General features: G+C 37.5%; 4 protein-coding genes across 13 annotated transcripts in view; 2 read left to right on the top strand and 2 right to left on the bottom strand.

Annotated features, from left to right (window-relative positions):
- Nucleotides 1-8,896, top strand: part of LOC111269455 (uncharacterized) — a 44,542-nt gene extending 35,646 nt beyond the window's left edge. The window contains exons 7-10 of the mRNA XM_022849061.2: nucleotides 1,896-1,966; nucleotides 2,359-2,588; nucleotides 8,132-8,265; nucleotides 8,531-8,896. Coding sequence (XP_022704796.2) covers nucleotides 1,896-1,966; nucleotides 2,359-2,588; nucleotides 8,132-8,265; nucleotides 8,531-8,742 — 647 coding nt within the window. The 3' untranslated portion in view covers nucleotides 8,743-8,896. The remainder of the gene's footprint in view (nucleotides 1-1,895; nucleotides 1,967-2,358; nucleotides 2,589-8,131; nucleotides 8,266-8,530) is intronic.
- A 4,201-nt stretch (nucleotides 8,897-13,097) lies between these two features.
- LOC111269434 (ribosomal RNA small subunit methyltransferase NEP1) lies at nucleotides 13,098-18,191 on the top strand. Of its 3 annotated transcripts, none has more exons than XM_022849020.2 (6): nucleotides 13,098-13,330; nucleotides 14,012-14,161; nucleotides 14,581-14,742; nucleotides 15,357-15,464; nucleotides 15,923-16,039; nucleotides 17,978-18,191. In XM_022849020.2, the coding sequence occupies exons 2-6, from the start codon at nucleotides 14,018-14,020 to the stop codon at nucleotides 18,050-18,052; spliced, it is 606 nt and encodes a 201-aa protein (XP_022704755.1). In that variant the 5' UTR covers nucleotides 13,098-13,330; nucleotides 14,012-14,017; the 3' UTR covers nucleotides 18,053-18,191. The 3 variants fall into 3 exon arrangements, with proteins under 3 accessions (XP_022704755.1, XP_022704754.1, XP_022704753.1); XM_022849018.2 differs by lacking the exon at nucleotides 17,978-18,191 and adding an exon at nucleotides 16,307-17,029 and having other exon boundaries at nucleotides 13,108-13,330; XM_022849019.2 differs by lacking the exons at nucleotides 15,357-15,464; nucleotides 17,978-18,191 and adding an exon at nucleotides 16,307-17,029 and having other exon boundaries at nucleotides 13,105-13,330.
- Tgt (tRNA-guanine transglycosylase) lies at nucleotides 17,174-22,607 on the bottom strand. Of its 5 annotated transcripts, none has more exons than XM_022849008.2 (7): nucleotides 22,312-22,607; nucleotides 21,809-22,029; nucleotides 21,264-21,493; nucleotides 20,454-20,560; nucleotides 19,785-19,959; nucleotides 19,372-19,609; nucleotides 17,174-17,547 (listed from the first exon to the last, which is right to left on the bottom strand). In XM_022849008.2, the coding sequence occupies exons 1-7, from the start codon at nucleotides 22,382-22,384 to the stop codon at nucleotides 17,401-17,403; spliced, it is 1,191 nt and encodes a 396-aa protein (XP_022704743.1). In that variant the 5' UTR covers nucleotides 22,385-22,607; the 3' UTR covers nucleotides 17,174-17,400. The 5 variants fall into 5 exon arrangements, with proteins under 5 accessions (XP_022704743.1, XP_022704744.1, XP_022704745.1 ...); XM_022849009.1 differs by having other exon boundaries at nucleotides 22,147-22,604; XM_022849010.1 differs by having other exon boundaries at nucleotides 22,448-22,604.
- Nucleotides 22,608-23,306: 699 nt separating this feature from the next.
- Ctu2 (Cytosolic thiouridylase subunit 2) lies at nucleotides 23,307-26,097 on the bottom strand. Of its 4 annotated transcripts, none has more exons than XM_022849015.2 (6): nucleotides 25,752-26,097; nucleotides 25,400-25,628; nucleotides 25,129-25,301; nucleotides 24,797-24,960; nucleotides 24,379-24,534; nucleotides 23,307-23,847 (listed from the first exon to the last, which is right to left on the bottom strand). In XM_022849015.2, exons 2-6 carry the CDS (start codon nucleotides 25,570-25,572, stop codon nucleotides 23,467-23,469), a joined length of 1,047 nt encoding a protein of 348 aa, XP_022704750.1. In that variant the 5' UTR covers nucleotides 25,573-25,628; nucleotides 25,752-26,097; the 3' UTR covers nucleotides 23,307-23,466. The 4 variants fall into 4 exon arrangements, with proteins under 4 accessions (XP_022704750.1, XP_022704751.1, XP_022704752.1 ...); XM_022849016.2 differs by having other exon boundaries at nucleotides 25,400-25,533; XM_022849017.2 differs by having other exon boundaries at nucleotides 25,129-25,230; nucleotides 25,400-25,533; nucleotides 25,752-26,096.
- Between the last annotated feature and the right edge of the window lie 957 nt (nucleotides 26,098-27,054).

Genomic DNA, 27,054 nt, shown 5'->3' with positions numbered 1-27,054 from the left:
GTGTCTTCCCGAAAGTATTTTCATTTGAAGACAATTGCAACGACGTTAGACACCTAAGTTCACCTATATAGCTTGCGCAGCGAAAAGGGAAGACTTCAAGTCAAGCTTTAGAATCTGAAGGGTTTCACTCACTTGACAGATTATTTCCTAAGATTTTTGGATATTTAATAGGCAACAGATCTATAATAAGAAATCTTGATTGAACGTCACATGATATATGGAGCGCGACATAATATACACACTGGGCCAAGAGTCGTTAGATATTTAACAAATGATGTCCTGGTTACATATGTATTGTACAGTTAGATCCGCTCCTTTAGTCCTTTAGAGTTTATGGGTTTTTTGCTTAAAAACTTGCCCACTATTCGCAAACATTGTGCCCAACCATATATATATATATATATATGAAAAAAAAGAGTTTTTTCGCTGAACTTCCCTGAATTTTCTAGATGCCAGCCTACTGGGTACATCAGCTAAGACTTGCAATAATTCTCGAATTAGAAATTAAGACGCATCTAAGCAACAAACGTACCGTTATTTCATTGACAATATTGAAACAATAGCTTAAAATGCTTCATTGATCGAGACCAGTCATTTTTAAAGAAAACTTTTCTGTTTTTTTTTGTAGAGTAGAGTACTGATATTTTCGATCATCACTTAAAACGAGGATCAGTGCTGGCATCGACGACCGACCGATCGATCGATCGTCCAAAAACACATTGGAGTGAATCAACAAGGTTTAAAATGATATAAAGTGAAGTAAATTTAGGCTTCTCGTCGTGTCTGACAGAACTCATTGTTTTTATTGAGCAGTTGATGGATAACTTGACATTGAATGCTTTAGCAATTGTGTGTAACTTCTAACATGTTATATAGTGCTCTCATAAGGTTGCCTTGTATGGTGTATTTGCTAGATGTTTAATGATGGATTTCGCGACTATGCTGTTCATCTCTATGCTTCGTGTTTTACGTCCACCGTTACCGATCGGCATCTTATCAGACGGCTGGCTTCCAGCACGAAACGAACCGTGTGTCTGTGCCTGGATTCGAATCTACACCACAAGTTGTGCTCACGATAACGTTACGGAGATCATTATATTCATTTGGGCAAGGGAAGGTTACGGATGACGCCTTTGCGAGATAGCCCATTTATTCATAGTATTAACCTGACACTCAGCCCATTGACCTCGTTAATATTCAAGCAGTACCTATATATATATATATATTCGTGTTTGTATAAATCAGTTACTATTCTACAGTAACAACTTTCTGCCATAATAGTAGAAACATACATTCGCTAACTTTATATACTGTTATTACCCAAGTAAACAAATTGCATTGCATAATAATTGCAGCAACTTAGAAAAAAAAAATGTTAAAAGACACACAGAAATCAAAAGGAAACATGCACATGTTCACATTATTCTAACCACTATATACGTTAAGAGGTTAGGACCCATCCATGCAGAACCATTTGCGAAGTGTGATCATTTACAGCAATTATGTTTGTTAACTTATGTTAACTTCTCATAGGTGTGTTCGATTAGTTCTATTACTAGAAACAGAGATGAAGTACAGGTTGCAGTATTCTGAATACGACTAATGAGTATCGTACTGCTGCTTTATAATATCACGTCGGAACATCACAACCACGTGCATTGCACGTTCACGCATTGAAGGAAAAGGCCGGAATTAAGTTGAGCCTAAAAATTGAGAGCCAGCTCTCGTTAGTTTGCCATCATTCCTGTTGTTTATGTTGTCGTTACAAACGCTTGAAGCATGGCAAGTCCTTCTCTGCAGCTCCCCTCACACAGAAGATATGGATACAGCGTAAAATTTTTAGTCGTCATAGCCGGATGGCACTCACGTTTTTCTTGGTCTTTTGTCATCAACAGATCCTCCTGAAAAGTCCGATGAAATGGCAAGGAAAGGTTACCTAAAGCTATCGGACGACGGCTTCTTCGTGGTGAGTACCCTCGCCCAATATGTTTATAACGTAAACCCCACAACTTGCTCACTCACTAGTATATATAGGTTCGTTGTCGCTCTGCAAAAAGTATGATTCGAACGCACAAGCACTCAAGCAGGTAGATCCAGACTGTCCATAGCAGCTTTAAACCATTAGTATCGGCTCGAAAACGTCCTGTTCTTTCTATGTTAGCATTGACCCCAGAATGTTCAATATTGTTGCTATTAATCAGAGAATTCGGTCAAATAGGCCAAGGGCCACCTATGCAAAAGTTTCAACGCAAGACCGCATCATTTTTTCGATAGCTAGTAAAAAAACGCCACACGATTAGGACGGAGGACTCGTATCTAATTTGTTGTATGCTCAACTTTCCTCTGTTGTTCTTTCAGGCAGTAAAAATGAATGGCAAGCTCCCCGTTGTTATCGCCGTGCTAGGCCTTATCGCTGCGGCCAGCGCTCAGCTTAATTTTGGTGGATTCGGTCGCGGAGGCTACAATGGATACGGTCGTATATTTGGCGGAAGCTTTGAGGGTTTCGGCCGTATATTTAATGGTGGATATAGGGCATTTGCCATATATGGTCCAGGATTTGGCAGAGGCTACATTCGCGCATCCTACAATTGAGCAGTCGCTACTTGCCAAAGCCAAAAATTATTGATGACGTAGAAAGCGCCGAAATTCATTCATTCGCATGTACAATCTGTAATAAATCGACACTGCGCTTGTGTGCACAAGTGACCCTTAGTCTTTTTATTCTATTAGGTATTCTCAGTGAGGTTTTTCGCAATAAATTTAAGCGGACTAGAAACTAGCAACGTCTAACAACGATTAAGATCTACACAGAAGTGTGCAATGCATATAACTGATAATTATATTGTTCAGAAGTGGCCGAAGCACACGTGTCTCACCCTATTGTTTATAGATTACTGTTTTGAGGGCCGTTTAGAGGGGTTGGCGATGTATAACACGCTTGATAATGATTGTTCCCGTGATAAGTAATATTTTCTGCGCTCTCATGAGCTGAATAAAAGAAAACAGTACTGTACTGAATATTTTTTTATTATCTAGATTTTTCGATAAGATTGGCTATTTGTCAACAATTTGGAGAACAAGACTAGATCGAAAAAGATACACTTAATAATCTGCGTCATGCAGCTCGTGCGTTATAGGGGTGCGGCCATCTTTGTTAGTACCGCTTGGCAACAACAACAACAATAGCTTCGCCCTGATGCAACAATAGGTCACATATCTCCTGTCTCCATTCAGGTGAAATCTTTGACGGTTAACACAAATGCGAATATACAGAATATCGTCATAATAATTGGATAACAATTTATTAAAGTACAAAGATCGTGCAGTATAGATTTTTTATTTTGCCTGCTCATGGATTACTAGTAGAACGATGATACATGGTCTTTGTGATGGCATACGAAACATTAAACAGGCAAATTCGAACAATAGCTTTGGAAAATGACGCCTATTAGACACTACCCCCAAGTGTACAGTACATATACGTGCGAAAACCTTCATATTATTCCATACACACGCAATATTGTCTAAGACCACAGTTATGAGCGAATGTCTCTCGCTCGTTTACTAGATTGTTTGATGCTGTTGGGGAGTCGACGGTAATTCGTTGGGTGGTCGCTTCGTAAATACTTACATCTCGAATGCAGACATCGATGAAATTTCCCTTGTGTGGTTTGTCAGAGTAAACGCACCCTTCCAGAATCGGACGTCACCGATATATCACGTCATCTTAGAAACATCTCAAGATGTGTCAACTGTAAGATTATTGTTGTCAAAATTCAAATACAATTGACGCGGACTGACAAAATGCACGCATCAAAATCAGACTGACAATATCTAGCTCGACGTTTTCTGACAAACGCAGCATTAGAGCACCGTCCGAAAGAGTGTTCGCAGAAGAAAAAACTTCCGCTTCTCAGGCGAAAGGTTGAACAGAACGACAAGGAACGCCTTTATTTCCACGTTGGTTCTGTCTCGTGTATACTTTAGATCGGTCTGAGCGGGTTTTTCCGCTAAATACGAAAACAACAACAAACCTTATATTTCCTATGATTACGTTTTGTTTTCCGATAGCTACGTTGAGCTGCTGCTCGGGATCTTAATTCTTACGTATATAGATAGCTGGACGAGTGGGTCACTCTTTCAATTCTAATTAGGTAATTTAACAAGGCGTATACTAGCAATTCGCTGTAAAAAAATGATTACTTTTTCTATTATTTTATATATAAAAATGATACATAATCGTATTGCTATTTGCAACTGAGTTTAAATCACAGAGGAAAAGCGGTTTATCATTGGATACGACATCGCAACTTCAGTACTCACAGTATGTATTGGTCATACATCTGGCACAAATCGTAGGTTGTACACGGGATGATCTTGAATCGATAACAATACATACATAGCCAATTCATGCTGGCCTTCAGCTTCTAGAAAAGTTTTGGTGTTATCAAACCTCTCGAGCTTTCAGGAGTTGGCTCGCTATTGCAGTTGTATCTTACTTTATAATTTTGAAGTTATCAGATTGCGGAGTTCGAGTCCATTATTTCCACTGAACGTTCCACGTTTTACCACTGAAAAGTTTTTGGACACGCTATTGCTATATAGCGTAAATGAAGAAAACTGGATGTGTATGTCACAATTCTTTTAGAAAAATTAGGCTCGTATAAAGTTTACTTCTAAGAGCTTCGGCATATTTTATTTAGCATGTTTGTCCCAACGCCGTTTAAATGAGTGGCGACACAAAATACGAATGATTTGGAATATAGTCTTCTGTTGCACATAAGACTAAAGTGTAACAATCACAATCCGAGACGATCCATGTCTTTCAACTCCCTTACTTGTCTTTGATAGATTACATCTATCAGGATCTTCTCCGGCTGTAAAAATTTACAATAGTGACGTGACCTTCGTCTCTAATGGGGGTGGGGATGGGGGGAATCAACGGTGTGACACTCACATCCAGTACACGGTTCGAGTCTGAGCAGCCACATTCATAAACTATAACTTAACGTGTGTTATTAATTACTAGTTAAAAACACTTTAAGAGGATCAACAACTGGATACGTAACGGAAAATATATTCGTAATATTTTAATAATTTGTGAACTGCTTACGAAAAATAGGTTCTACGGAAACACTGGCGCTCAGCACACATTAACCTCATAAATATATAGATCTCATCGAGTATAGATAGTGCAACTCTAAAAAACTTGAGATTCTGTAGATTCTGTGTATGGAAATTCTGCATTATGTACAATCAAAACGACGTGTTACATTTATTCAATTGACCTTCGTCTTCAGGCATAGTTTGTCCAGCTTATAATAAAAGATGACCAATCATGGATTTTGTTTAAGAGAAGATCATAAATATAGAAACACTGGCTTATAAGCATTACACTTAAACAAAGCGAAAACGATCAATGGGCACGGCATCTTCACTTGAAGCAACATGGAAGGCATGAGCTGATCCCCATGATCTTCGTTTGCTTTTTGCGGCTGTTAGTCACCGAGTGCTGAAGCCCACAAGTATCTGCGAGGATAATAGTTGGGCGAAAAATAAAAAGCTTTTCGGGCGCGTGAGTGTACGCTAACGACTCAGAACCTTGTAGCTAAGTAACTGTAGCTAGTTAACGCGATAACAATAACGACAATAAGTTCCAGCAAATTAAAGCTGAGCGACTTTGATCTAGTCGGCAATATTTACTAGAAAACTTAAGAATGGCATTCTTAAAGCGTCACGTCTTTTGTTCAACTTCAATGGTATCAGCAGCAACTTGGTTACAAAATATGCCCTCGTTAGTTGGGCATTGTCTTTGTGCCTTATACTCGTTAACAGTTACATGTCGTCGTAGACATATTCACTGTTCACCCTCGTTGCAAGCCACCAACTATAATGTATCTGAGGATATCTGAGTCTCTCGGAAAAAAATGGTTTTAGAAGAACGAATTGTCGCTCTTAAACTTGCTCTTTATTCAGGCGCAATTATTCAAAAGCAGATCTAATTTATGTCAACAGTACCAACTTCTAAACCGATTTGCCCTTCTAACAGTAACAATGAATGCACACGGCACTCGCGTTACTCATGGTCTCTGTGCTGTCGCCGGTGTGTTTGTACGATTTCACAGATTTCGTTACAAAGTCGATTATCTTCGATAGGGTCATGATGCTTATGGCAGATGCAGCAACGTCATTACGGTAGCTTCGGCGGTTATAGCGGCAGATACTACGATGGACGGCTAGCGGTAAATTAACGAATCCAATGCATAATATCACTATCCCGGTTAGTCTCCGACGTGTAGTGTTCCCTGTTCTTATCATATTTGTAAGCTATCGCAGTAAATAATAAATATCTGCCATTTATATTAGACTACTACAAGCAACCTGGTAAGTCTTTAAAATTGAATAATTTTGGAACTAGTTGAGCCAGAATGATCATTTTTGATATGCATTCGAAGCACACTTTTGTACATTTAATACATTTGACCTAGCGCTTCTACAGCTTCTCGACAGCCATAAGCCTTCACTAGAGTTTCGATATGTAATTTCATTTCTTATCTATAGATTCTCGAAATAAATTAAAGGTTCGATATGCCAGCTGCCCTTTGTAGGCCATGGAAAGCCTTACATAATCATACGGACCTGAATCAGAAAAATTAGCGAGTCGAAAGCAATTTTGGATGTTTCTGTGCTCAGTACAGGAACTAATTCAGCCATCCCTCGTCTATGCTTCAGAAGTGTTTTTAGTTGACGAAGGTTCCGCAAGTTACACGTGGAATACAGCACACACATTTCTAGCTCTGTTTTCGTGAAAAGCATCCTCGACTGCAGTAATGCGTTCTTGTCCTTCAGGTCCCGACATCTGGTCACTAGCTGACTAATCTTCAACGTTCCAATCTGAGTTTTTGAAACGTCCACACGATTCACGTACTGTGCTTCCCCTCAAGGTCTCTTTGCCTAATGTTTTCACTGATCGTCGATGAATTTTCGCAACACTGTAACTTCCATGGAATAAAAACTTGACGATTGAGTGTTGATTTTTTAGACTAAAAGGTATTTCCCCGTCTGAGCTCGTTTGTCCTGGAGTAAGTTTAACCAATTTTCTTTGATGATTTCACACAAAATGACTGGAGTATATACCAGTCAAGTTTCGTCCGCTAGCAACGCGTAATTTAAATGTTCCTCATGTTCAAGGTTCAGCTTGTGTAATAAACGTAGACCACCAGTATTTTATATGTTGCATGCAACGTTTCAAACGTATTTGAGTTTTCTCAAAATTGTTATATCTCTATCCGTTGGCTAAATTTTAGAATTAAGGACAGTTGATAGCGTAAATAGAAAGTAGTCTAGAAGAAAGCTTGAAACGTCTTCTCACCCACAGATATGTCTACGTTCTCTCTACTACCAGGCTGTAGATATATCGATAGCAATACAAAATATACCTAGTATCGCTTTATATAATTTTTGCCCGAATGTTTAATTATATGCTCCAGCGACAGTAACACGGTCGCAATCATTGCAAAAATTAAAACACCAGTTTCAATAACCTACATTGGCATCTTGGAAAGAAGGCACTAAGGAGGGTGATGTATCTTTTCGCTAGTTTTTTTTCCAGTTCTTAAATAAACTTTAATTTAATAAACCTTGATATCTACCAAAGAACGTTTCTCATGAGATCGCCAAGCAAAAGAATATGGCAATAATATCAAATAAGAATTGTTACTATTGAAAGATACGTTGTGCTTTAACTGTTTGCTTAATACAGTTTTCCCCAACGAATTTTGCACTTCTAGGATAAATTTCGTACTGGAAGAAAAACGAATGTGAAGCGAAGAAGTTTTCAACTGGTATATTTCGAAAATGTTTAATAATTGTTAAAAAAAAAAAGCTATGTTTTATTGGTAAATTTTATTCACTTAATCGGTAAAGTAAATTCTGTTTTTTAAATGCGAATTGTATGTGCACACAAAAACGTGATGCACCCAATGAAGGGGGTGACATTTTATTAGTGTTGGATCATTGTACCCATTCGGTAAATATTGGCTTACCTTCTCTTCGGCCTTTGAGTGACGTCACCGAATTGCTCTTTACGTAGAGAATCCCTGACGAATCAGAAATTGGCATAACAACCGAGAATCTATCGGAGTCAGTTGTGCCGGACTCTTCGGGGCAGCGGCGAGGGAAATAGTCGGTGCGCGAACATAAATATGGCCTCGCGATCATTGCAAAGTCATTCCCGAGTTGTGTCGCAGGCATTCACCGCTAAAAGTAAGTTTTCCTTTTAACTTATCGTTTAATTGAGCATTTTGCTTAAGGCATGAATACTCTGCGCTTATAATCACTTACAATCATCTCGTACCATTGTGAACAAACAGGCAAAGGTGTGTTTCTGGGCGTACCATATAAGCTAGACGCTATGTGTCCACGGGTTTCTCAATGCATATATCAATGCAACATTTTTACGATTGAAAATTAATTTTAAACAGTCAGTTCCCACTATAAACGCTTTTGCTTTTCGTGCTTCTCTCTATAGGAATGATGGTCAAACTACTTGCCCTTCTTCTTGTACTCGGCCTCGTGGCGACTGTGGCCGCCCAATTCGGCTACGGTGGTTATGGCGGCAGATATCGCGGTTATAGCCGCATATACGGAGGTTATGGCCGCAGATACGGGGGTTACGGCGGGTACGGCCGCCCGTACGGCGGTTATGGACGCGGTTTTGGTTATGGTAGATATTACGGGTAAACGCTATTTATTATTGGATTAATATTGACGATGCCGAAATCGTTCGATGAATCGATTGTCTAATTGGCTTTCCAACGAATATTACCAACGACAAGTTTTCTATGTACAGTTGTAAAATAAATCTTTATTACGTTTAAATCTATTTAGAAAGTAATACGTGCTGTTCTTTTTTTTGTTTGCACGCGAGCGTATGTGTGCACGCTATATTATAATACAAATCTGAACAGATTTAGGAAAATCAGTTTCGCTCAGTGTAGACACATTGGATGTATGTATATAGATCGCACACAAATCTAACAAACAGGACGGTTGTTTAGTCTTTTACTACTGAAGATGTTCGTTCTTTAGAGCATCACCGGTAAAAGCTTCGGGATTCTTTTTCTGACTATTCCGTCATCTCATCTTTTCGCATGAGGTATACGCTGTTTATTCAATTGTATAATGTAATAAAAAAAAAAATTTGTATTTGCTATAATTTACCTGTCGGAACATTGAGCCTTTTAATGCTTTAAAGTTTTTGGTGAGTTACAGAGTTACTAATGTATGAGAGTTCACTCTTGCTTCGTTTCAATAACCCATGATATAAATTTAAGGAAACATAATAATGGTGGGGCAGTTGGATGGAAAAGTTATAACAACATAACTCTATCGAACGGTACTTTTTGTACCCATTTTAGCCAGCATTACTTTGATAGTGAAATAATTTAGGTCATAGCTACTAGAAGATCTTTTAACCATTATGTATTACTCAGATATCGGACATCGTCAAAACTGGGACATCTTTTTCTAAGCCCAGAATTGTTAATTTACGCTTTTATCTATCTATTGTTTCTATTTTTTGTTATGTCGACCCTTCATTCGTGGAAAAGTTATTTTATAATAGAGGAAACATAACCGAGGAAAGTGACGAATCTTCTTTCATTGTCATTCTTCTATTAAGAGCATTTTGTCACGTTCTTTATCTAAAGCAATAATGATTATTTTGATGATCGATTTTTCTCCCCTTAGTTTACGGTTACTCTTACATTACTTAATTCACTGAAAAGTCAGACCAAAGAGCAGGTTAGCGATCGTGAAGCGAAGCATTATATGTTGCCTTTTGGAACGATGTGTTTTGTTAGTTAAATGGCTGTGGGTTTACGGACGTCTCAACTTGTCCTTGTCTGTGGGAATAGTAGATAGAAGTCTCCCTCCCAAATTTGAGAATGTCGGGAGCTGTGTGCAAAAATGTACACGTAAAATTTCCACTGAAGATTTTTGCTGCACTATAACCACGAACTAATGCACTGTCGTCATCGGTCAATAATGAGTTTAGAGATAATAAATCGTCCAATAATTAAGTTTCTGCTTCTCAAAAGTGGGTGAGTACACCTCAGAACTTCAAATGGACCTACGATTTGTTCCCGACGGTTTTGAGCAAAACACAATGTAGGCAATATACTTTCGATCAGCCCAGTATAGGATTCCTTGAAGTACGTATTATAAGGTAGTAACGAAAAACACTTGAGGTCAGGAAGAGAAGCAAAAAAATTAGCTCGTCACGAACTGAGTGTAGGACAGATGAAAGCCCGTGTTGCGTACTCTGCAAACGATTTGCGCAACTATTACCAGCAAAAAGAGCGCTTCAGCGTGTGCTATCACCGTAGACCAGGCATCGTAGAGTCAGTACAGTACATGAGAAATACTCGAGAGGGAGAGAAAAGGACTTTTTGGGCAAAGCCAGTTAGATACGGGTTTAAGCCTACTATTTTCACTCGCTTATGAGATATCTCTTGAAAATGAAACCGACGATGTTCCCACATATTTTAAATCCCTGACGAGCCTCATAGATGTGCGATATTATAATCGATAGTGCACAGTGTGGTTACTTCACGACAATGCCCGATTTGGTCGACACGCTTCAATCACTTTCTGAAACAAACGAAGCAGATCCGGCGCTTCAAAGTGTAAACTATAAAGGAGAGTGCATTGAACATATATCTGCCTATATATTGTTATTTTTTTATATAATTTAAATAGTATTCGAGCTTTTCGACTGGCTAAAACGGTTTGGACAGCTATGATAAAATTGAATTTCGAAGACATGCTTTACCGGAGGCCACAAAATAACTGACGACAAAAACAGTTAATTGATTCATATAAATTAATTAAAACTTTATACGTGGATGCCTTTGCAATGTTAAATCAATGAACAGATGTTGCCAGATCGATCAATTTTATCAAACCTCAGGCGATTTTTAATAAACTTGTTTATCAGAGATGGAAACACCACGGAATAAAGAAGGCGCATTATTTGAAGTGAGACCGATATTAAATAACTATTTGCCCACCAACGTAGCCCATGCGATTGCAGTTATACTGATAATTATGTCGATAGCAAAAATACAATAAATTGTGTCGTAACGGTTACTACTGTTGCATAGATTATTGCAATCATCGGCATGACGTCTCAAGGTCAATGCACCTGAACAGTGAGACCTTAACGTTTCACATAAGGCCAACGGTGCGCATTTTCATTTATTTTATATTGGTATTTTCACTTGTTGTTCTTACTGAGGATAGCTCAGCTTCATCTTCGTTCTTTGTTTTAATTATGAACACACACGCAAATTGTATTTATTTTTATCCAAAACATCAATAACTCCTTTGTTATTCGCTCGTCAAGAAATAGCCCCTGCTATAATTTACATGTTTGTCCAGTTTGTCGAAAGTGAAACGAGCATACAGAACAATCGTAAACAACCATAAGCAATACCTACTTTCAGATCTCGCAGCAGAAAAATTCACACGAGCTGCAGATAAGTTCATCTTATTTTTCAGTGGCACAAACCGATAGCTTTTGTTTCTTTATGTCGTATTTTTATATATCTGTTGTTCTTCCAATTTTAGCTTTTTTTTTTTACATGTAGTCTACCGATTAAGTTTCTTACAATGAGATCACGGGACTGTTAGCTAACAGTATTCATTCATTTAGACACGAAATGGTTGATTTCGTCAAAAATATTGACGCTCGCTTCTCTAAGTATTCCGAAATATTTTGCAATTGAAACGCAAATAAATTTATACCACATTTGTTTAAATATATTATACTTGGGAACGTAAATCACAAGATGTCTCACACTTTGTTTCGAAAATGTTGCTTTTAACTATTTCAAATTTTCACTGATGTCAGTTAAGTTCAAGTCAAGTTTAGGTCTAGTTCATCTATACTCAAGGTCAAAGTTTAAATTCGTTGCAATTATTTTATCACCCTGAAGGAGTATTTCTGGTTTTTTCGTCCCAGTTAGTCTTGCTACTCCGTTGCAATTTCTCGTTAAAGCCCTTCGATCGCTTAGGTACTTACTACATAGTCTGAGTTATTCTATTACTCTATAGCGTTATCTTATTCTCATATCTCGCTAATTCGATCACACTGCTTTACAGTGATACCTTCCAATACCTTACTATTATAGTTAATTTCCTCCAGTGTCATGCTCAAGTAATCCCGTAATGCTGTGGCAGGTGCCTCATACGCCTATATAAATATCCTCAATTGTGCATTTGCAAAATTTAATCAGCAAAGAAGCATTAGGCAGCTACGCACTGTAAAAACATATTTTTACTTACTATTGCATAGAGTTCGCAAAAAGAATCCTGTTTTGCAAATTATTAACTCTTGTTGATAAAAGTGTTCAAAAATGAAGTGTGTTTTTCAGACTTACATACAAGTCCATAACCTTTGTTTTCATATTCGAGCATGAAACCGATTTTTCAACACATGTCGCTTTTATTATAGGCATTATTTTTTAAGGCAAGCAGCTGTGTACGAAAGCTTTCAAAAATGTTTATATTTGTCTTTAAAGTGGTCATCAGTTACTCACATATCTATTCACAAACACTTATCCACTTAATGGTATAGAACAACAGTCATATTACCAAAAAAATATTTGCATAATATTTATTCGTTATGAGATCTTCGGTTTTCTATAAAGAGCGCCTTTATTTATTATTATTAAAGGATAGTATTTGTACGTAACCGAATCTGCATTCGGTTGTTCGCAGTAGTAACGTTGAAATTCTTTCAACATTATTACATACGCTAAATTTAATCCTTTTTTAGAGCTGCCGTTTCCCGACTTTAGCTGAACGCTTTGTTAGCGCATCTGAATTGTATCGAAAATATCTTCTTCTAATAAAATCATGGGCAAACAGTTTCATATAGAACAGGGGGTCATCCTACGTAGAGTGGAATCTTTTCGAATTAGCCGCTGAAAATATGCGCCTCTAAGGTCGGAGCTTCGCTAGCTAGCTAGAACCATCTATATTATCAACGAGAAAAAGAGAGAGGCCGCTGGTGCCCTCTCCACGATAAGCGCCGATGTAAACAACGCAAGTATTTTCATTGAAAAGAATAACACGTGTTCGAATTCTGCGTGAGAGCCAGACTACATAGCTTCATTAGAGCGAAACTTCACGAGCTCAAATCCGTCCATGACTGAATTTGATATTCGTGTACAGAAAGTTTTTACAACGAATTCCAAGAAACAGAAGTGCCAATTTTTTATTGTATAGCAGTACCAAAGGGTCGGCCCAACGTACATCTTAAAAGGTAAGAATTGATAGCAACTGACAGCGGGCTCGTATATAGAGCATAGAGATATTTAAACGATGGCAGTTCATATACGTGAAATTTTTGTCGTAAATAGAAAGAACGGCCTTTTATTTGGGCAGATGAAAATACATTTAAACCTGTGAAAACTAAGCGCACGCTGTTCTTTAAGAAACATTAAGGGCACATTTTGAAAATTCCCGTATTTAAATTCAAAAATAAGTGTAATGGATTTTATCACGGTTAACCAAAAGGTCACAGTATGAATCAAGTGTTTTATGAGCAACGGTTGCTATAAAAACTTCTTGAGTACGACAGGTTCTGAGAACCCTGGCAATAACCGCAATAGAATTCGTGTTGTCCAAGTAGTTGAAATTATCAGAAACCTTGTTTTACGGGTAAACGTAGCCATTAAACCCGTTAGAAGTATAGTAAAACTGATAATAAAGAAAACTACCTATTGAGGTGATCGAACCCAAAAAGCGCGTCGTAGTCTTTACCACGAATTTTAAAAATGATGCACAAATCTCATCCACAAAATCACATCACATAGATATACCGGACGTTCGATTGTTTAGTCTGTGGCCGTTCAAAATATCTTTCATCTGCTTTCACGGGCCAAACCTTAATCCCATTTACTCATACGTTCATTCTACTTTTTTAAATTTCTCCGCAATTTAGTCCAGTATGATGCCAGAGAAGAAACGCAAAGTCGAAAAATACGAACAGGCTGAGGACAATGAAGAGGCCAGAAAACAGCCCAAAGTAATCCCACATTTGAAAAATCAGGAGCAACGACTCATCGTTGTTTTAGAGGGCGCAAATCTTGAGGTAGTGTGCATTAGCAGTAAGACTATTTAGAAGCTGTTTCTGTAGATTAGTTACTAATGCAATTTATAATTTGTAAAAATATCTTAATCTATGGCTTATATCGCGTATGCAAGGTAAAATTAATCATAATATAACCCAAGTAAGTGTGCTCTCTCTCTAGATGATCTAGCCAATCCTAATTTTAATTTCAAACAATATTCAACAAATGCTCCCTCAAGTAATGAAATTTAATATCGAAGTTTAAAGTTACGGTATATTCTCTTTATATAATCATAATATAGATATATATATATTATGGTATACATCTTTAGTGCAGTAACATATATTGAGTTATGGCCTGCTTACAAACTGTGTTGAAATCACATCGATTATACAGATATATTTCTACAGAACATTTTTTCTTTGGCGGTTATTAATAGGTGATTAAAGTTGGTGAGCGTTTCGAGCTACTAAATTGTGATGACCACCTGAAGCAGATGAAAAAACATGGAAAGGATCCGGCACATGCGCGTCCGGATATTACACATCAGTGCTTACTAATGCTTTTTGACTCCCCTCTCAATCGGGCCGGATTACTGCAGGTATGTCCCACTGACCACGAGACAATAAGTACGCGTAAGAGCTTATATAAGGTTCTTGTTCATGGGATCTGCTAAATTTTCGAGCCAGTGTATTCTTTGTAGGTCGATTCCATTGCAGAGTGATGCCCACATTGATAATGATAATTACAGGACAACCAAGTGAGGATAATTATTTTAGATCGCTACAAGTATGGCAGAAAATACAACACTTTGCTATCAAATATTTCATACGAATAAAGCAAAATGTTGTTGACGCATGAATTTATACAACCAATAATTTTATGTACGAGGTTCTAGCTGAGCTGAGGCATTGATACAGCGCAATATTAGTAAACGTATCTTTCATTGAAACGTGATCCAGCTAAGAAAATACAGTAAATAAGGTGTTAAAAGGTTGAAAAAGACAGAAAATAAGGTGATTGTTTAGGCACCTTTTTTCTGCGAAGTAAAGATGTTGGGCTTCCGTAAACTACAATGAAGCTAGCATTTATGTACAGATCGTGTCATCAGTCTGATCGCTGTTGTCTGTCTAGGTAGAAAACGCAAAGGAAAACTGCGAAAGCATTTTTTTAAGCATGAGGAAATGCGATTTGTTTTACTTTGTTATATTTCAGGTATATGTACATTCATCGAAAAACGCCCTCATAGAAATAAACCCTCAAACTCGAATTCCACGAACATTTAAGCGTTTCGCTGGACTCGTAGTTCAATTATTAAATAAGGTTCGTAACTTGAATGCGTATGTAAATAATTAACTAGCGTTAATGAATCTATTACTCTACTTGATAAGTGAATTGAGATGGCCTAGATAAACACATATATTGCATTTAACTTAATTTCTTTGTCTAATTCTATGCTTGTCATTACATAAAAAGCGATTATTGAAACCAGTTAATCAATTAAATGAAGCGCAAAAATATTGTTTGCCCAATAAAGCTAATTCACCTTGATACACTCATCTTATAGATCATGTTGCAAAGGATAAAAACATAAAAATGCATAAAATTACTTGTTCAATATTTAATATTTTTTATATTATTTATAGTGCAAATTATGTCAACCATCTAATAAAGGAGCTAAAAAGCTCAACTTTTATCAACAAATACGGGACATAACTAGGAAAATCCTGAGAGCAAACAAGACCACCTTTTTTCTAGCTGCGGCTTCTCCATTCACATAGATGAGCGTTCGGGCGGCGGACTCTTCAGTAAAGCTGATGAAGATCATTAAGAATCCAGTTTCTGACCATCTGCCAATTGGGTGTAAAAAGCTCACGATGTCATTTCATGCTGAAAAGGTATTTTTCACTTCAGTTTACTGATAGTTTATGCAACCTTTATGGCAGCTCAATAACAATATGATGCAATGTCCAATGACTAAAGTAAATGGCGTAATGCTGGGTGAATAAAATGCTTTAACACAGAACGAAATACTTGTATAGAAAATAGGATATAAGAACGAAAGACAATATCGCAGTCTTAAAGACGCGTTCTGTATTTTATAATCGAATGATTTTTAACAATAGATTCTTCCTCGCTGCTTCATGTTGCTCTTTTACTCGAAGACTGTACATCCAAGAGAATTGGTACCCGCGAGCGGCGAACCCGTCGTGCTGGTGATCGGCGCGATGGCCCATGGATCAGTGGATGTTGACTATACAGAAGACACATTTTCTATATCTGACTATCCGCTATCAGGAGCATTGGCCTGCTCTAAGATTTGTACAGCTTTCGAAGAAAAATGGGGCATCCTTTAGTCAGGCATATTCAGACATCAGCTCGTAAACAGTGGTTATAATTACTTTTGCTATCTAGGCGATGCGCAATATTATTTTAAGAAAACACGCAACGTCATCTTGAATCAGCTTCTAGGGTTTTTTTTTCTGTTAGCCTGATACGTTTGTGTTACCATAACGACGAAAGTGACGAAAGTAATAGATATCTATTATAAAGCTGGCAGAAAGCAGCACCACTAGTGGCTTCAAAATTATGCAAAATACTGTATAAAAACAGAACCATATTGAATTACCAATGTTCTAAGTAATTTAATGTACAACGAGTATTGTGTGTACAGGCTATGTATTTATATATAGTTGGTTGTTTCATTTTTTTAATAAATATTGAGGTAAAAAAGAACATATATTAGCAATCATTAAGTACGTATTAAGCTATAATTCGCGCTTAATCCCACAAGAACCGAACCTCTCCATTGTTCGTTCACCTTACGTTAACATAGCCCTGAAAATCGAGAATTAATAATAAAGCTGAAAATTCAAGTTATAACTAAATGTGACTATTGTTTGACTTATTTATCGTAAACCGATTTTCCAGGTCATACATGAATCTGTTCTAAATAAGCTACCCAGATAGTCGTGGAATTGAGCAAGAATATTTCGTTTTTTAAAAATGGCTCAGTAAAAAGCAGCGCTCGGTAAAGAAACGGTAAAGGTGTTTATTACACCAAAATATATTATTTACACTTTGAAACGTCGCATGGTAATGACTCTAGAGTTGATCATGTTGTTGTTTTTACCCAAAAAGCTGGTAACCCTAAAAACATAATTGGTAGAAAAACCGTTGATAATGATCACTTTGTCAGCACAAAGTTTGATTTAATATTAGAGATCCAACAAGATAGTTGCAGCTTGCCATCTATTAATTAAAGGGTTACGTGCGCCGCTTTAAGAGCATCCACAACCCAAGAGGGATAGTTTTTGTCAGGATAAGCTTTTCCCATGAAGTCTTTGATGAATTCCGGGAGTCGATCCTCAATAATAGCTTCTCGTATTGACGCCATCAACCGCATCTGTAAAATACAAAAAGTCGGGCCCACTTCGTTAAACCATCACCGTATATGGTTGTTTCATATATAATAGTGCCTAAATAGTGCGTAGAAAAAACTTGCCACGTAAATGAGCTTTGCCCACGTTTCAAAAGGCAACATTTGTTTATATGCAACCAAGGTACCATTCGAACAACAACTTTTAATTAACAGTATGCTGCATTAACAGAAACCCTATTTTTGGCACAAATTGTACCTCTGCTAGAGGACGACAACTAGCCAAAAGGTACCAGAGAAGCACTACTAACAACGAAAACATTGTATTACGCAAAATGAACGGATATTCGAACTTATGCGCTGAACAAAATGGTTTACATGCTAGTCCAACAGCTATTTTGTTTTGTTAGGAGATTTCTTTTTTAAATCATTTAAAATATTATTGTTAATTTTGTAGCATGATTCTGTCACGGAAGGTCATCCTGTTTACGTGTTCAAATATTCAAGGTGCGCACCTAGGAGATCAAAGTGAACTCGAAAGCCAAGTACAAAGAGCATCACAAAAACTGACAAAAAATAATTGTAAGTATTTAGGATAACATTAGTATTTCGATGTTTGCTTGTTAGCTAGCAAACGGTGAAAGAAATTGGTTTTTCAAAACTTCTGTAGTTCACCAGTTAGGCAGTAGACACAGTTCAAGAGTAGGATGTGGCGTAAAGCATCTTACACAAAAAGCAGCTTAGCCGATCCATGGGATATCGCCCAAAGTTGATACTGATTGCGAGGCAACATATTAGAGCTTCAATGTAAGCGGCTGCAGGTAATGTATCGTCTAGGATAGCTGCAGGTACTTATGACAGATTTTCTGTTTTTATCTACTGCTTGTCAAAAGATATCGGTCGTAGAGAAAGAAGATTATGCCGCCAATAACGAAAACGATAACTTTGTGTTCTTGGCATTCAGAGCAGTTTCGTGGGTATGTCGCTGGCTCTGAAAAGGCTTATAGATTTTCCTGTAAATCTCCAATGCATTTAAACATATTATTGTCCGTGTAGATTATCGAGTACACCCGTGGGGGCGTTCCGAGTCGTTGGCGGTCCCAGACAAACACCTTTGAAAATTTTATTGAAATTCTTAGCTTGAAGTCAGAGAGAATGCACAAAATACCAATGATCCTTAAAAATTGTGCAACGGGCTTTAGAGCCTGCTACCTATGCACAAAGTTCTGAAATTTACATAACAATACATCCTAACGCACAGTTTCGACAGTACATCGTAAATTCAAAAGATAGCCACACTTCTTTTTTTCTTAATTTAGTTCAAATTAATTTTTCTTATTAGTCTGAGGACTAGGTGACATAAGTCTAAAGCCAACTTGATTAGATGTTAGAACGTCGTTTAGTTCTAGAAAAAAGTTTGAACTATCATTTAGGAACGTTGATTGGACAGCAGCTTTCAGGATTTCTCATGAAGCCCATTGTATTAAACCCAGGTCCCGTTTGGAGTATATGAATGCGTTTCTCTTTCTCGTAATGATTGCTTCAGGTTAATTACATAAACTAGAAAAGATTTCTGACTAGGGCTTTTTTACCTTAAAAGACAAGAACTGTAAAGTTTGTACAGTTTTCTACGCACCGCCACCGTTCGCATGAAAAATTTGATAGCATTGTTGATAGATACACTATTAACTCTAGAAGAAGATGTCAGAATTGTTGCACATCTTCAAAAATAATAATATTCAATTACCCGAGCGCATTTATTCCAAGGCTATAACGATTAGAATTAATAAGTCTTAGTCAAAGGCATCCATATACGACCATTAGCATAACTATAATACTGCATTTACTCACCTGAAAATTGACGTTGTGAATAGAAACAAGGTGACACGCAATCGTTTCTTTTCGGACAATATGGTGTAAATATGCCCTTGTGTAATTTTTACAGGTGGAACAATGACACGCCTCGTCAATAGGTCGTGTATCATTTGCAAACTGCGCATTTTTAAGACTTAGTTGATGTCCTCCTTCGAGCAGTGCGCATCCAAACCTAGCTGTTCGAGTTGGGAACACGCAGTCAAACTGGTCACAACTAAAGAAGAAAAAAAAATTGAACTTCCTTTTCGCTTTTGGCATACCCAGCAATCATAGCACTTATTATGATGTGTATGTATAAATAAAGCCAAATAAGCCCTGCTTAGACCTGAACAAAGGATGTAATACCGATTTTGCGCCAATGATAATAAATGAAAAGCAAATTTACGTACCCTAACGCGACGCATACAACAAGATCAACCGCAAAGCCAACACCCATAAGATATCTTGGCTTATCGTCTGGTAAAAGGTTTGTAGAAACATGCACCATTTTCCAAAAGTCTTCCTTCGTTTCCCCTCCACTTAGTCCTCCGATTGCGTAGCCAGAAACGTCACGCTCTAGGAGTTCTGAAATAAGTTGTGCATGATCAGATATAATACGTATACAATAATATGTTTCACCGTAAAATGCATAAAGTATGCCAGTCATGGTAGGAACAAAATTTTATATAGGAAATACGACGATATAGGAGGTAATATTTTAACTTATTTGTTCTGGATTGATAAAACGGATCTCCATTATATAGATAAATTCCCACATTGCCAAAATATTGACTAAAAAAGTAAACCAACGTAGCATAGGAATTAAACTTAAGATTTTCTCCTGCTATGAGAGTACTTAAATTTTCACACTACATGTTTACACTACATCTGCATTGAGTATAGAGGCACAACTATGTCTAAGCATTTTCTTGAAAAAGAAAAATATATGGATTTGGGCCTCACGTTATGCTAATTTTTTTCGGGGCAATACTTTCAAAATATGATCATATAGTTACCTCATACGTTTCACCAAATACAGTGTCGATCTTTAACATTTTTACGTAGAATTACACCCACACCTTTTGCGCAGTGTTTCCTGAGGTCTGCATGAAGTCCACCCTGTATAATTGGATAGAGATTCTGTCGATCCTTATTTTGATGTGCCCGTAGACTGCGGTCAAGCCATCTGTAATTAATATCAATGGTTAGAAGTACTGCATTATCTCTACATTTGATCTTTCGCTCTAAAGTAGGTAGGATAAAGCTTAATTTTGTGCCTTTGAAACTTTTATTTCGGGACCACAATAAATTAAATGCCCAATTTTAAAAGCTAAATCATCACATTTAATTACAGGAACCCGTCTACGTTCAGTAACCAAAAAACAACGTGATTTAAATGTGTGTGCATATAATTCATATTCAGGCTTGAACAATGGCTTTGTTGACGCTAAAAATATTTGGAGTTACAAGCAATTTTTTGTCTATTTGATGAACTCGAGCTTGACTGCCAATTGACACGATTATAGAACAATAACTTTCTCTTGCTTTCGATAAGCTCATAGATATTCAGAACTTAGATCACATACAGCTAGTAAAATGCATGATCTGCCCCACCAACAGAACAAGACCAATGGAATTTTCTGTAAGAAGGATAGCAGCTTAGTTAATCTTCCAGCAAAATAGGCTGACGCAGAAGTTCAATGGGGTCTAAGTCGAGGCAGTTGCTAAGCGCAGTTTACATACTTTTGTACTTTTCCCTAAAGCCGTACACTCGTATCCCTATAGAAGTAGTCTTTGTGGAGAATGTAGAACGTATTTCATGGTATGTCAGCATGTATAGTAATTATCATTCTCTTAACATCAATATAAGCCGGAAACAAAAACAGTACCGTATACTTCGATGCATGGCAATTTCAACACGATTACGATCTGTTACGGTGCTTGAAACAACATCATCCAGTTGCATCATTATGTCTGCTCCAATCGAATTCTGAATTTCCATTGACTTTTCAGGACTAAGCATAATCTCTGCGTTATCGTATGGTGAAATGAACATGACACCCTCTTCTGTTACCTTTGATAGCTTGATCAAGCTAACCATTTGAAAGCCGCCACTATCCTGAAATTAGAAGTAGCTATATAATATATATAAAGGTATAATTTCGGTTAGTTAAGAAATTGGGCATTGTTGTATGATTATAATCTACACCTATGATGGTTCTCTAATTGGTATAATCCTTGCGGGTTCCCGTGAATTCTTGAATAGTCTTCAATGGAAACAGTAACGCGTATCATGTTTTTCAGATGCAATTTTTCAGAGAGCGGAAGCGAATTACTAAGATACTTCTTTGCGCTAGTAGTATATTTGTTAATCGGGACCGTAAGGGAATACTATATTCATTTCAGCCCCAATGAAACCTGCTTTCCAACTTACGGTGAGTAGAGCATTATTCCATCGCATAAATTTGTGGAGACCGCCGGCTTTGTTAATGACTTCTGTGCCAGGTCGCATCCCCAAGTGGTAGGTATTTGCGAGAATCAGGTTACAATTTTGCGCTTCAATCTGAGCAGGTAACATGCCTTTGAGGGTGCCCTGGGTGCCAACAGGCATAAATACAGGGGTATCTACCTTAGCATGCGGCAGTGTAAGAACTCCTAAAAATATGAAAATTTATATCCTAGTAATAACAACAAGAAAATCTACTCACATTCTGTGAGCCACACAAAGGTGGCACTATCTAATCTAAATTATTATCCGTTTTCACTGAATACCTGTCAATCTGTATTGCGCATTTTAGGTTGCCCATGAAAATAACCTAAGGATTCGCACAAATCCGGTGCACATTTCAGCTAGACAGGCTGCTCTCCGTATAATTTGTACTTTAGTCTCCCTCACTCTTTATACTACGTCTATTTTCTGTCGTACAATCGGTTTACCGGCTCGTGCTTTTGTTATCGAGCATTTTGCGATAACTTCAAACTGTAAAGGATGCTTAGACTTCGGGCCCATTGCGAAATTTTTCGGTACTAGAGCAGATGACACAGCGAGTGTTCGCGAGCGAAAATTCCGTACAATTGGTAACAACAGTGCAACACCAGGTTCGTCTGTTTGATCAGTTTTACAATCTACCACATTAGTGGCGGCCTTGCAGCCCGTCGAATATCACCCTTCATCCACATCGATAAACATGTTGTTTATATCGGTATTAATGCGGCAAGCCTACCAGCAATGATAGCAGACGATTTCAGCGCGAGCATCAAGCTTATTATTGGAGAGGGCACGAGGAAGAAAACTGGAGCAGAAGTCTTCATAGGAAGAAGTCACGAGAGTTGAACATCATGATATTAATATAGTTATCGCACTTTATTTTATTCAGTGTCTAATAAAACCGAATAAATTATGACTTCGTTAATAAGCGTAATTAATTAAAAACGTATATCATTAAAATTAGCAAAGCGAAATTAATTTCCAAAATAAAAAAAACAATTCAGTTGTGATTAGTAATCGGATGCATCAGTAACTCACTTTCGCTTGACTAATGAAATACTATAGCTATATGTATATATTTTTTGTAATAAGTTGTAGTTTACTTGAATGTCTAGCTTTGAGGAACTCAAACAAAGCGTCTTTAATTGCCTGCAGGCCCGTAGGATTTTATTCAAATGAATAGATGGATTTCCGACGTACATTTTTTATTTTGCTAGCCCTTAGCAGCGGAGAAGTGAATAAACTAGTTATATGCGATGGTGGTCGTACGGTCGGTGTGCAGGTAATGTTTTTCATAATATAATTCCAGACGCTATATTCAGATTGGCCCCAGCATTTTTACATGGCTCTGGGAAAAATAGTCTCAAAATGGCAGTACGAGTAAACGTGAACCCTTGCTCACCCGTTAATATAAAATTTTATCTATAAAATATTGTTGCTGTGATAAATGCAATCTTATTTTGTTTATTTAATCTCTTGCGCGTATGGCCATTTTTAAGGTACATGCGTTCTGCAGCGTTCATGTATGTGCTTTGACTACAAGCAAATTGCATATATAATTTTCCAAATTAAAAACAATAATTAAATATGAGCGAAGAGTTCATTCATTGAACCACGTTTATCTGGCGGCATGAATAACACCTTTTGGCTACACTGTCGGTACTCTCCAACTTTAATGTCGTCGACAGTTGTGCGGATATCCGAAGAGCGTCCACGGCGCCATATACCTCTTTAACTGAGGTTGACTTGACGTCTGTTGGTGGTGTTAAAGAACCGTCCCAAAAGCAATATCCACATAAATCACATGTTACGCTATTTGTTGACAGAGCCGAGACTTTATCGGCTGTTCGCCAAATAGTCGGAACCGTACTCGGGAATTCTGCCTGTAGACCGTTCACAAAGTCCCTAGTTAAACGTTGGATACCAGCCGGTAACTTGGGTGTTACTGGTACGGGTAAGTCGCCTGAGAACAAATATTTTTCAATCTGTAAATAGTCAGAGAACAATCAGAGAACAAACGCGAAACAAATTAATTATTGTTGTTTTCAAGTCTTAAATAGAAGGAGTTGAGCTGCAAAGCAAAATGATTCAAATCATAAAAGTCATGTTTACTAGTCAGCTGAAGTAAATTATCAAAAAAAGCTTCGGGTCAATAGTTATTATGAATTTATGATCAGAATGTATACTTACTTACGTCTCTGCCACTTTACTTCTACTATTGTTGCTATAACGGCTCAGAATGCGGGTAAAATTTTAGCAATATGTACCACTTGTGACACTCACATACTTAATTAAGTTCTCAAACGGACGTTGCAATGAGTCAAATTCTCGTAGATCTAGAGAAAAGTAAATTCTTTTTCTATTTGCTTATTTCATAAAAGCCGATTGGTGTTTCAGTGCTTTGCGTTCTGCTAGTTCACTGTTCTGACAAACATTTTGATCTGGCGCATGATATGAAACCAATACAACGCGTAATGTAATGGTTAGGTTAGGTTATGTTTATACGCTAATAATACCTCCTCATCAGAAAATTCTCTCAAAGGTCGAAGCAGAGTGACGCCATCCCGTTCAACGCTAAGCCCGGTAATATCAGGGAGTTGGCACCCTCGACCTAGGGCTACCGATATCAACATCTGTTGGGCCAAATCGCCGCCCGTCTCGCATGTGAACACCTATGACCAGATTTAAAGAGTAAAAAATAATTGTTTATCATCAAGATAATTTATCAAAATTCTTTTGAATCTAGTTCCTGTAGAGCCACCGATTCTGAATAGCTGACAGATACGCCTGCATATTTTTCTAGTTTTCAGTTAAATAAAGCTCAAAACTTATAAATATATTATTAGTGGACATTTGCTCAATACAAGTCCCATTGATCAATATATGTCTGGTTTCTACATTTAATGCTATAAACAAATAGAACAAAATACCAACTTTGTTAAAAGAATTGGCCTTGGCAAATTGGATAACGGCCTTGAGTGCCTCGATGGCCTGGTGAGCCATGCGAAGGGTGGAGTTCCGCTGGGGCGGAGTGTCTACTGGCGAAGTAACACGGTGAAGCTGAGCAGAGGATCCGAAATTTGCCAGGTCGATGCTTTCTGAAAATTTGATCAAAAAATGTTTAAGATCAATTACGTCAAGCTATACGCACACATTATTTGTAAAATTGATCTATCCTGTTAGATTCTTTGAGACATACTGAAAATGTTCAGTATGTATAAGTTTATCACTACATGTTGTTGTAGCATACGTTTGTGTGTCTTTACCTTGTTGTCCATCGATGATGGCATATTCGAAGTCGAACTGAAGTTTTTTATGTAGTGTATCTTGACGGCTCTCTTCAAGTAGTGCTACAGCTGCAACAGCGCCTAGCGGAGGCGATAACCAAACCAGAACACGATCACCCGGAATAATCTTTTTCGATTTGCCTATTGTGGCTCTGTATGCAAAAATAGTTCAAATACTGTCATTCGAACAGGTAATATATGATAATAATTATAATTAATAGCAATTCAGTAATAGTTTTCATTCAAATACCTGAATTTGTGTCGACAAGTTTCTTGGTAACAGGACAAACAGTATCCATTGACGCGTCTTATAACCAGTACTGCTGGGCCCTGACAGCAAGTACAGTTTCGGGTTTTGGCGGCTTGCGCCTCATCCAGGGGATGCTGAAGTAGCAATTCAGGATTACCAGAGTTCGAGCACATCGCGTGGATGCAACCGGAAGCGATTAATTTGGAACGAGTAATTGTTGGCAGGTGTACTGTATAGATAACGTCCTATTACTCTTACAGTAAGCTCTTTGCATTCTCAACCATTGTCAAGCATGACTGGTACGCATTGAACTCCAGATCAGTCTAACAATAGTATTTTGATATCTACTCACAGCCATTAAAGATTCAGTTCACTGGACTGAATTTCAAGTAGCGAACGTTTGATCATTTCGATACAAAGCTGTCTATCACACAGAAAACTTGCAGACCGGGTAAGCTTTATACGGCAAGAAAACAAGCTCTATCTTCTACACGCCAAAGTTATAAAATTAATAAGAGAACAACAATTAAAGAATTCTTGTCATAGTTTTGACTACATTTTACGAAAAATTAAACGAAACGCCTATTTTTGTTTTATTTCGAGATTCTCCCGCTTAGCAGTACCAATGGTATATGTGAATCGAATCCAAACAAGAGACATAGCTAGTAACTTCACAGCCAAGCTCCCTGTTTGCGGAGTGATATTGTGATGATACCACGAAAATAATCAAATAGTTGAAAAGCGCCGCCGTGCTGGCATATTCTCGGCGTCGGCTACCGGCTAGTTGTAATCGATGTATCCTAAGACTGAGCTTTTTCAATTGAACTCGACTAACGGGCGGATCTAGATTGCTGTGCATAATGAGAGAGTCGACAATAGAAGAAGGGGCGATCGGTGCGATAAACATGCAAGCAGGTTACCATGTGCGATAACATGCCACTGAGAATTTATAAAATTAATCAGTTTATTTATTTATAAGAGAATACGTTCCGCTAGCTAAACTTTGTACGCAGTTTATTATAAATCGTCGCGCGGGTAATTCCACTAAGCGCTAGCATAAAATAACCAAACCCGCTGAGACTTCAAAGATTAAAACTTGTAACTAGGTGATATTTTTAATATTCCTTTGTATTTGAATTTTTATTATTGCATGCTTATAATTACTTTATCATATAATACTATGTTTTAATTATTGGTGCAATTAGTGCTTTTAAACGTCATTTGCATAAAGACTGTAGAACAACGTGCGTCGCATTGATTTTCTTATGAATAATCTTCTAGTATGTACAATCATTCTGCACCTAGAACTCCAATTAGGGCGAAATATTGATTTTCAAAACTGAGTTTTCTTACTATTCGTTTTTAAGTATCTTGTGCACAGAAAATTCTGCCAAATCTTAACAGAACCTTGCTTAGCAGAAAAGTGAGGTAAAAATTAATCCTCAACTGTATAGAACTAAGCGGTTACTATCAACATTATGATTATATTCGTTACAAGGAGGCTTTACTGCACATCGTTGTATTTTCTTCCAGGATTGGGTTTTTTTGTTTCAGAACGTTAGAAGCTGTTGGAATGGTACATATGTTGACCTTATACTCTTTTGAACCTGAACGCAGCAGTGAGCTACAACTATATGAGATTGATACACGCTGCT

Source organism: Varroa jacobsoni, unplaced genomic scaffold (genome assembly GCF_002532875.2).
Source record: "Varroa jacobsoni isolate VJ856 unplaced genomic scaffold, vjacob_1.0 scaffold_1386, whole genome shotgun sequence".
In the NCBI taxonomy this organism is placed as follows: Eukaryota; Metazoa; Arthropoda; class Arachnida; order Mesostigmata; family Varroidae; genus Varroa; species Varroa jacobsoni.
This window is presented reverse-complemented; position numbering and strand designations above follow the sequence as displayed.